Genomic DNA, 11,475 nt, shown 5'->3' on the forward strand with positions numbered 1-11,475 from the left:
GGAAGCTCATTTGGGTCTCAAGGTTCCCTCTACGATACGCCACTTCTTATGGAGAGTGTGTAAAAATGCATTGGCAACTAAAGAGAATATTCATCGAAGGCGGTGTGCCCTCCATCCTATTTGCCCAATTTGTCAAGTAGCTGCTGAAACAGTGGAACATTTACTTTTTGGGTATAGCTGGGTGAGAGCCGTTTGGTTTGGTAGCAACTTGAGTTTCAAGGTTGACCCAATGTCTATTTCATCTGTGGTTCAATGGCTACATCATCTTCTGGATCAGTTCAGCAACAAATCAATGTAGGAGGACTTTATTAGCTCTGTAGCTTGGATGGGATGGTTTTTTTGAAAGGGGCGAAATGATTTTATTTTCAATGCAAACCCAGTTGACCCGATGTCCATTTTTCTTCGAGCCAATCAAGCAATAGAAGAATTAAAGTCAACTTCGAATAGCCCTGTCGGTGTTGTTGCTGGGCCGTGGAATCTGTCTACCTGGGTTCCTCCTCTGGGGATTGGTTTGAAAATCAATTGTGATGTGACTGTCAAGAAAAATTCTACTCATGGTGCAATCGTTGTTCTATTGCGAAATTCTCATGGAAATCTCATTGATGGAATAGCCAAGTTTGTGACTATTTCATCTATTCTACAAGGTGAAGCTTTTGCTATTTTTGTGGATTATAAGGCATGGCAAATTACTTACTAACCAAATGAGGCTGCACAGGGGCTTAACTCAAGATGACCACTACCCCAGTTGTAATATGATTGAGGACTGCCAACATCTTTTTAGAGGATGCTATAAGGCCAAAGAAATTTGGCGATCTTTTTCCAGACCTTGGTTCCTTGAAATGCGAAGGAAAAGCTGAATGGATTGGTTCATGAGTAATGTTTCAAATAAAAATCACTTTAATACTGATCTCCCTTGGTATCTAGTTTTTACTGTAACCTTGGGGAAAATCTGGAAAAACAGGAATTTGTATGTGTTTGATAGAAAACCCACAAGTTACCAAGGGAGTATCATTTACATTTTGGATTACGCTAGAGAGATCCATCTTGCTTTCCTTAATTCTTTACCTGTTCCAAGACCAGCTTATCAATTTGTTTCTTGGTTATTACCACCTGCAAGACAACTGAAGCTTAACACTGATGGCAGCAGAAAATCAGGAGGAGATGGAGGCTTGGTTAGAGATGAAAGAGGAGCATGGGTTTGTGGATATTATGGCAGCTTCAACCAGGAACCAGTCTGGAGGCGGAGTTGTGGGCAGTCTACAAGGGTTTGATAGTGGTTCTACAGCAAGGTTTAAATGGAGTGATCATAGAGACAGATGCAGCTCAGGTGGTGCAACTACTGCAGGAAGAGGTAGGAGACAAATGCCTTTTCAGGCATCTAGTGGAGGATTCAAAAATCTTACTTAAAGGATGCAACTGCACTGTCCAACATGTTTGGAAGGAAGCAAATCTGTGTGCTGATGCTCTTGCCAAGCTTAGAGCAGCTCAACCGGAGGACATGCTGGTGGTGAAAGAACCCCCAGTTGAGATTAGAAGTTTGCTTGTTGATGATATGCTATGACGATCTATGGAAAGGGCTTAGTCCTTTGTTTTATTTCCGTTGTAACCAAAAAAAAAAAGAATGGCGTGTCATTTGGCACAAGTACATAACCTTTCGAACATTGAGATTGAGGGCGACAAGAAGTCAATCATCCACCTTTGTGTGTTTGAGACAGTTCCCCCTTGGGAATGCAATGCTATCTTCCTAGATATCAGAAGCATGGCTAGGAGAGGGAATTTTATCTCCAACATATATAAACATCTCCAACATATTTATTTACATTTACATAGCTGCTGCTAGTGATTTTTTATTTTGTTTATTTATTTATTTTTTTTTTCATAGGGGCGTACTTTCCCTTACCAAGCAATGCATTTAAGGCTTATTTTGAGCTGCAGATACACACTCCTGATTTAACATTTGTTGTAGCTAATAGAGTTGATGCACAAGAAGCGTTTAGCACGATAATTTGAATTGTTATTTTGTCTTTTAACTAAATTCTTAATGGTTTGTAGAGGTGACTAAACTATTAGAACTTAAATGGTTGCCTAAGACCACAAGGATATTTCTTTTAAAAGAAATTATTGCCGAAGGCCCAACTTTTCAAAGGCTTAATTAGATATGGTCTCATTTTGATATTTAGTTTAAGGCTTCCAAAAACCTTGGGTTGCTACTGTGATTCGACTATTAAGCTACTTAAACTGTTGTTTGAGGCTCTCAAGGAACTTAACAAAAAAAAAATTTCAAAGACCCGAACCTTATGATTAACTATGATTTAATTAAGTTAACTGTTAGAAATTATAAATTATGTATATGAGAAAGAAAAAATAACAAAAAAAATAAAATAAAATTATTAGGGTTTGAAGGTAATACAGTGATTTCACATCTGTAGTTAATGGAATTAACAGTTGCACTTTGGTCTAAAATCACATGAAAACTGTTTAGTTATATTTGAACAATAAGGGACAAAATGATATGGCCTCAAATCACAAGAGGTGAAATGAATTTTGTCCATTTATATTATTGCCCCTTAAATTCAAAGTTTAGTAACCTAAAACTATAGTCCAAATTGTTCGACATTAAGGGTTATTTTTAAAATAAGCTTTAAGAGCATCTCCAACGGTTTATTATAATTTTCACTAAATCTGAGTAAAAAATAGTTGATTTTCTCAATTTGATATGGGTAGCTCAAACGGTGTGCATCAAAAGAGAAGAAGATGTCCGGTGGGTCGACTGGCCGGTCGACCAGTAAAGCTTATCAAAATTCACAGCATGTCTACAACAAAATGACACAAAACTAAAAAATTTTTATCAAGCTGACATATAAACTAAAGCTCCCTGGAAATTTTTTTTTATAATGACAGAACTAAAAAAATTCACAGCATGTCTACAACAAAATGTAATGCTATTATCAAACTGAAATACTCTGTCAACCTAACTGAAATTCATAGCATGCTATTATTAAACAGATATATTTTATAGAGCACATCAGCAACGGTAAGTTTTCAAAATAATTTGTCAATCCAACGGTAAATTATTGGAATTGCTAATACAGAACGGCTAGTTCTCAACTAAAAATATGTATATAGGATGTGACTTTTTCATTTGCATTTTCATGGGAATTTAAATTTATATCACCCATCAATTTATTTCTAGTCCACAAAATAACCTACCTATTTGAACTTGTTCTAGAAAATAAACCAGTTCGCACCTGTTCTAGAAAATAAACCAGTTCGCAGAATAAGGGAGCCGGTCAACCGGTGGGTCAACCAGCCGGACATCCGGTTGGTTGACCAGTTGGCCCACCCCCAACGTTACAGCATAGTGAAATGGTGAAATCTTGCACTTGTCCTCAGTTTGATGAAAGTTTTGTTCCGTTCTCAGTTTGATATCAATTTGGTGAAATCATTGGAGAGGGAAAAAGAGACTTTTTTCATCAAATTTGAATTTGATGCTTAATCTAATACACCGTTGAAGATGGCCAAAAGGATAATTTATTGATATTGTTCAACATTAAACTTGAATTAGGCTCAGGTCTTGTTTGGAAACAAACTTTTTAGCAACTTTTTGACTTTTTGGCTAAAATATAATGTAAGAAAAACTAATATGTTTGAGATGATTTTTTAATTTTTTATAAAAAGATCTGCAAAAAGTAGAGAGAAAAGAGAATTTTTGATTTTTTAATCTAAGTTGTTGGCTTTTTGATTTTTTTAGTGATTTTTTGACTTTTTAACTAAAATCACCGCTTGCCAAACGAGGCCTTAGTTGAAGGTTCACAACAGTTTTTTTTTAATAATAGTACAGATAAATTATGCCACCAAATTATGTGTTTGTTTTAATAATAATCCAGATAAATCTTCAAATATTAACTTAGCAGGTGTAAATTTATATTGCGGTTAAATAATATCATAACCATTTTTAATTTGTATTATGGCATATGAATAAAGAATCAAAAGAGATAAACAGTTGATTTTTCTTTAAATTGAAAAAATTTAAGTTAAACTTTAGATTTCAAATAGAGTTTTAATAGGTAAGATAATTTTTTTAATTGAGTTGTATCACCTTCGATTTTGAAAAATCAACCATTTGAATAGGTGTTTTTTTTTTAAAAAAAAAAGAAAAAGAAAAAGTCGTAGCTGATACTTTCTATTCCTAAATTTTGAAGTTTAAAAGACCATGTAAATATAAATTAAAAAATAATAATCTAACAAAAGTTGAATATGTACCAACATGTATTTTTTTTTTATGGTTTTTTGTTTTCTTTGGCTTGTAGTCAATTTTTTCTTCTCTTTTTTTCTTTCTTTTTTTTTAAAAAAAAACCCTACAAAACCATTCAATGATTTCAAATCTCACAAATAAATTTAATTTTATACAATTTGTAATGGGCACCCATTTTCACTACTGCATTCTTTATAAAAATATGTGACATAAGTATTATGGGTTTTTTATTTTAAAGTTGCTCATAAGCAATACTGCTCAACGTCTTTCACTTTTTAAAAAATTTAAAAATTCAAGAACTTTTGATTTAGATATCCATTTTCAATAAAATTTCTATTTTTAGCTTGTTCCTTCGAGATCTATCAAATAAGATTCATGATGAATATGAAATTTTAGGAGAAAAAAATTTGACAAAATTTCATTGAGTTAGCTATCTTCAGTTAGTAAAATTTTTGAAATTTCTCTAAGAGAAAATAAGCAATTTTAAAATTTATCTAAAAGAAAATAAGCAATTTAAAAATTTATGTGAGAGAAAATAAACAATTCTAAAATTTCTCTAAGCAATTTTGAAATTTTTCTGGGAGAAAATAAGCAATTTAAAATTTCTTTGAACAATTTTGAATGAAGGGCAAAAATAGAACCCAAAAAAAAGGGAAGCAAAAAGGATTTAAACAACTACATTCCAAACATTGAGAGATCTTACCTAATACATTTCTTATCATAATCTTTAAGCTTCTACGTAAAAGGTGGGGGGATTAATGCCTGATTTTCTCAAGTATTATACAATCATTGTAAACTTTGATAGCTATTAATCTTATGTAGAGGTGGCATTTGGCGAAGAGAACAGTTTCTCATCAAAAGAGCTAAAGCTGATTATGGGGAAAAAATTAATAGAAAAATATTCCCCACAACACCCATTAATCTGAGAGCACAATTCCCCTTGAACATATCTTTTTTTTTTTTTTTTTTTTTTTCTGAGAGGAGAATGAGCAAAATATTTCAATGGCTATTGATTTTAATTTATTGTAGGAAACATGCATAGTCAAGAACCAACCAAAACCAAACAAATAAAAAATTCTTTTTGTTGTTTTTCTTTACATGCATATACTAGGTCATTTTATCTGTCAAATTTGAAAAAACAAAATGAAATTATTTGCAACCATTTTTTGTTTCACCCTATGATCATTACAAATAAATGATACGGACTAAGAAATCAGACATAAAAAAATACTAAAAGAAAGTAGTCTGTGAGTGTGGGCTCTATACTATACAAAAGTTCATTTAAACCACTCATTACTTTTTTAATCTTTTTGTATTCTTTAGTCCCTAACGTCATGACATTTCTAATCTTATGGGTTGAATTGCATAACCTTTGGTGCAAACCTCATCAACCTACCCAAAGCAGTAGGTGTGACTTTCCTTGCAAATAAGAAACAAACATTGGTGATATTCCCATTGTACTCACATTTCCTTCCACTCCTCATTTTCTCCAAAACCTCAATAGTCACATCTGTTCTCACAAACTTAGCTGGGTGTATACCTCCCTTTGACCAGTCAACCCAAGTCAAACTTCTATTTGAATTCCTCTCCGAAAATCTTATACTCACAAACGTTGGCAAGTAATGCTCATCGGCACAACATGACCTCTTGCAATGCTTTTGAAATAGTGGAAAATATTTTGTGTCTGATACAACCTCAATAGCTATATCTCGATCCATTTCGAACCATTGAGCTCCTTTTTTCCATTGTTGGATTGTGACGGTGGGACTCATTTGATGGCGATACCGGCCACGACCAGCCAAGCCGGGTAAATCGAAGGATTCTACAAAGTTTTTGGAAGAGTATATTAAATAAGAGTAAATGGTAGAGAAGTTGAAGAGAGGGATACATGATTCAGAGAGGAGAACAAATCGTTGGTTGGAGAAGTCAAGAAGAGCATTGGCTAGTAAGCGACGCTCTGCTTCCACCATGCTAACACTTCCCCATTGCACTTTCTGCATTATACACGAGAATTCTATAAGATGTGATATATATAAACTATATAGTCAAGCACATGAGTGATGAATTTGTTGGACAATCTTCACTGTATTTAAATAGATTAAATTCTGTTATGTACTAAACAACAACCAGAATATAAAGAAATAAAGAAAAGGAGAGAATATGTTTGATTACAAAAATCAAACTTGAAATAAAAATATATAAATAAAAAACAGATTTTATTTTGTTACAAAAACAAAATTAAAATCTGAATAAATAAACAAATAAAAACAGAATAAAATTAAACAACTTACTTGGTTAATTTATTTGAATAACTTTTCTGATCAAGTCCAGTGTTTAACACTGTGTCCTTAAGACAGATTCGTCCTCTCCACGGTGCTTTCAGAATTTGGACGTCTATCTCCCAGGATGAAATGATCTTACCACAAACAATAGCAGCACTACAAATTGTTTGCCTTACGAACACACTAAGTGTTTACACTCTTTATTTCGGAAATAAAATACAGCAAGATGAAGAATATAAATTGCAGAGAATGGAATACGAAATTTCTGAATCTTAAAAACATCAAATGAGGGTGGTCCTATTTATAGATGTGAAGGTGGCTGTTGGTTTTGAATTGAACAGGTATGTGGCTCTTGGTTTTGAATTGAACAGGTATGATACCTGTTGGGTTTTGAATTCAAACAGATAGCAATTACGGGAAGGGCCCTGTTTGGATGTGCATTAATTCGAAAACAGTTTATTTCTGTTTGAAAACGGGAAGGGCCCTGTTTGGATGAACAAAAAATCCAAACCAATTTAATTTGAATTCTGGATTTTATTTTTAATAAAAAATAAAATTAAATTCAAATGTTTTTGACCCAGAAAGATTAGAAGCCCAACCACACACCACGCACCCGCGCCCAAGCCCAGCCCGCCCGACCGGCGGCGTGCGTGTGGTAATTTTTGGGTCCAATGGGTCTAGCCCATAACCTCTCCCTCTAAAACACTTGGATACCCCTTGGGGCACACCCCAAGTATCTCACCCTAAGCCTTATAAATCCTTTCAAAACTTCCCACCAAATCAATGTGGGACAAGCCAATTCACAACCTTAAGGAATTTCCACCAAAACTCCATTTCCATGGAGCACACTTTGGCTTCAATTTCTCATTCACTCGGTAATGGTTTTGAGCAACCAAATATACCACGTGAATCACAACGCGGCATAGAACGCGTTACCACTTTGACCCGAGTAAATCGACACTCGAGACCCACCTAAAAAATAGACCGAACTAAGGAAAAAATTCTGGTTTTATCCAAAATTTTATAACCATTTCCAACAGAATTTATATGTCAACCTTATTACCTACACACCCTCCTGCCTATATAAATATAAATAAAGAGAAAATATATCACTGTTATTTTTTTTAACATTATTTGATCTTTAATGAATATCCATTAAAAGATTATTAGCATGACCCTTTTAAAAATGTAAGACACCAAAATAAATTTAGGTTGTGTCTATTATCAAATAAAACAAATGAAAGGCATTTCTAGAAATTTTTAAGCCTCAAAGAACTTAGGGTTCTCAATAATAGCATTACACCATCTGTATAGACATAATTGTTAGTATTAAATTTGTACCTTACTTTAACGGATTATAAAAATATTTTTTTATCCTTATCTTATTTTAAGTGTTGTCATATTATTGTACCATAGTAAATTCGTTATTAGGAGGATAGTGTACATCCTAATAAATGCGGATTTGGAGTGAAGGCATTCTAGTGTTTTCATACTTGTAACAAGTTGTCATAATTTTTATGTATTTATAATTGAAGGGAGACAGCTATCTCTGTAATCTTTTGTAACATTTTTTATCATAATAAAAACCATAGCAGTCGTAGACATAATTATAATTTTGGATAAATTACGTAAATTTTGTGTTTGTCATATGTGTGTAATTTATTTTTCTTGTGTGTTTGTTCTTTTTTATATTTCGTGTTTCACCAATCTTAATTAGATGTTAAGGATTTCTAACACTTGTACCAATATCAGTACTCGTCTCCATGCTTCATTGGCACTTTCGTCATTTTGATCTCCAACATATTAATCGTGTTAATTTTATCTACAAAGTATTAAATGTATGCTAAAGTGGTCATCATGCCTCGGCCTATCATAATTCATTGTTAGAATCTTGAGTATTTTATAATTAAAAATTGCATCTTAAAAATAAAATAAAATAAAGTTTAATTACACTTTACTCAGCATAGGAACCTTGGATCATTTTTGTAAGTAATATTTCAATTGTGTCAATTTATGAAAAGATAATTTTTTTAACAGAATCTAGGTGAATTTTTTTCAAAAATGCTCCTAACTTTGACAATGAATGTTGATAGTGTCAAACAGGGAGACCATTGTAAGGAGTCGTTTCGCATACAGATAAAAAAGTTTTATATTTTTTTTTAATTTGTTCTTTAATATTTTTAAAAATTTTGTGTCAAAATTTTTTTTTTTTTTGATTTTCTGGTTGGTGTAGATGAATATGAAAAAAAAAGAAATCAAAATCAATTTTTTTTTATCCAAGACAAAAAAATAAAGAAAAAAAAAAAGGTCAAAAAACCAAATGCTTGGCACTTTTTATCTGTAGTGGACTTTTTTTCAAATTTTTTTATTTTTTATTTTTTGACTTTTGTGGTTGGTCTAATCGAGTAGAACTTTAAAAAAATAAAAAAGTTCACTGAATATGAAAAAAATATAAAAAATTACTAAATTGACCAAATAAAAATATTTAGAATTAAAATGACTCAAAATGAGAAATAAAATTGTAATTTGCCCAATGTAACTCCTATTTCCCAAAAAAAAAAAAAAGAAAAAGGATAGGCTTGAGTTGAATATTTTATGAGCGACGTGGTGGTTATTAAGAAGCCAATGCCCCCTTCGCGTGGACTTTTCGTTGTTAGATAGATGGTGTTCCAATTGTATACATTTTCAATTATTCCATTTTATAATCTCTTCTGGTAAACTATACAACAATATTATAAATTTAGAAAAAAATTATTCAGAAAATAATTTAGAAAAAAAAAAAATCTATATTCTAGTGTATGCCCACAACTCATTAACTTTAAATTTATATTACATATTTACTTTTAGCATAAAATTTTAGATAAAATTTTCATGTTATTTAAACCATATAATTATATAATGAGAGGTCAAAAAGGAACAACCCACTCAAATACGATGACGTGTTGAGTCTCGGTATGCAGTTGCAATTTCATCACTTGACACAAGTTATTAAGAAAATAATTTTCTGTGGGTAGGCTTTTTTATTTGTTAATTGTTCCATCAATTGTTTAGTTTTCTCATTATTTATTGCAGTCTTGAAAATAATTTTCTATGAGTAGACTTTATTATATTTATTCTCAAAATTATATTTATTCCCCCCCTCCCCCTGTTTTTTTATCCAAGTGGACTGCTAATCTCAAATAGCATGGGGATTCACAATCTAATCCCATAAAATTGGAGATAAAATTATCATTTTACAAAAATTATAAAAGCAACATGTTATATGTTAAGAATTTTTACCTAAATTTATAAATTTAATTTCAATTAACTAGCGCATGTTTGGAATTTCATAATGCCTTAAGTGTTGTTTTGTAGTTATTTGGGTTGTTGTGATTTTGTTTTTGTTTGCGATGATTAATCTTTATTTAGGTTGTTGTGATTTTGCATTTTTGTTTGCACTTATTTCTCGTCAATTTTTGGTGTAGTATTACTAGATGATTGTGCTTGTTTTCGATAGATTAGTTTTATTTTGATACTTTCATTTATTTTTCTTTTATTGATAAGTTATTTCGGTATTCTTTGTACATTGATTTTTATCAATAAAATTTCTATTTTCGCTAATAAAAAAAGAAGAAGTGCCATTAGGGCAGTTCAACCCTACTTAGATGCATGTATATCAAGTTCATAGAGTAAAAGGTGTAGGTGAAATCATACTCTCGTACATGTTATACTGTGTTTGTTTTGAAAGAAAATTATATTCAAGAGCAATGAAATATTCCCCCCCCCCCTGGGCGATAATCTTCCCTAGCTTCAACCTAGCTTTCACCATCTATATTTTTTAAATTAAAACATCAATGAAAGCCCCAAATAATGAATAAACAAGCAAATAATTTTTTTTAATAATCCACCTATATAAAATTAAAGTAAAAGAGAAAAAAAAAAAAAAAAACGCACAAGTTTAATATGAAAAATTAGACTTAAAAAAACTGACCTTACTGGGAATTCTCCGGCCATGGAAAACTGAATTTTCAGGCTCGGATTGGTTGCAAGATGGATCGGAGTGCACGTAAATTGAGTAGAATCCTTCATGGCCTTTGAAGAACAACTCCCAAAGAGGTGCTAACAAAACTGGCCCTCTTGTCAAGAACATGAAGGCAACCTTTGGAACCCTTTTGAATGGGAATTTATGAATTTTGGGAGTCATTGAGGCCCTCCATAGCAATTCTTCGTCGCTCATATCGTGCGTGACATGTGTGGGCTTTTGATATTCTGATGATCTAATATTGGTTTTGGAAGTTTTGGTGGCTGATGGGGGAGGAGTAGGTGGTGGTGGTTGGGTAGCTGGTGGTGGTGGAAGAATTAATGGTGAATGAGAGATTAGTAGATTCAGTGACGAGTCCTTGAGATAGCAGGTTAGTAAAATCCCAGAGGTTATGCCACAGGCAAAGAAGATGAAATAAGAAAGGAGATTAGCAGCTGAGGCTGGTGGTTTTTGGTGTTGATTCTTCTTCATTGCTTAGAGAGAGAGAGAGAGAGAGAGATTAGATGATGTTCTTAATTATCACAATATAATGATTAATTCTACAATAAAACGTAATGGCATATCATATAACATATTATGGGATTCCTACCTACAATAAACGACCATATTATTTTTATTAAAATTGTTGTTACTAATCTAATTTAATGTTATAAAATAAAATTAGTGTTAAGATACATTGCTATTCAAGTTCAAAAATTAGACCCACTTTTTAAATCTAATGATATTGCAATCAATTAGGATATCATTCTTTCTCATATTTTTCCTAATTATCCATTAATCATACTTACACATCGTGCCTGTTTGGTAGCACTTAAAAACAGTTTAAATCAACTTTTAGCTTAAATTAAGTTATTTTGGTGTGTTTGATAAAACTTAAAGGGATAGATTATAACTTTAATTAAGTTACTTTCAACTTA

At 32.1% G+C, this 11,475-nt stretch overlaps 2 protein-coding genes across 2 annotated transcripts; one reads left to right on the top strand and one right to left on the bottom strand.

Annotated features, from left to right (window-relative positions):
- Window positions 1-388: 388 nt before the first annotated feature.
- On the top strand, window positions 389-1,561 carry LOC114279985 (uncharacterized). Its single transcript, XM_028222291.1, has 2 exons — window positions 389-676; window positions 1,217-1,561. The coding sequence occupies exons 1-2, from the start codon at window positions 389-391 to the stop codon at window positions 1,559-1,561; spliced, it is 633 nt and encodes a 210-aa protein (XP_028078092.1).
- Window positions 1,562-5,370: 3,809 nt separating this feature from the next.
- LOC114279997 (glycosyltransferase BC10) lies at window positions 5,371-11,104 on the bottom strand. The gene is made up of 2 exons (XM_028222310.2): window positions 10,508-11,104; window positions 5,371-6,249 (listed from the first exon to the last, which is right to left on the bottom strand). The coding sequence occupies exons 1-2, from the start codon at window positions 11,027-11,029 to the stop codon at window positions 5,605-5,607; spliced, it is 1,167 nt and encodes a 388-aa protein (XP_028078111.2). The 5' UTR covers window positions 11,030-11,104; the 3' UTR covers window positions 5,371-5,604.
- Window positions 11,105-11,475: the final 371 nt, after the last annotated feature.

This window comes from Camellia sinensis, chromosome 5 (genome assembly GCF_055761805.1).
Source record: "Camellia sinensis isolate YWXY chromosome 5, ASM5576180v1, whole genome shotgun sequence".
Lineage (NCBI taxonomy): Eukaryota > Viridiplantae > Streptophyta > Magnoliopsida > Ericales > Theaceae > Camellia > Camellia sinensis.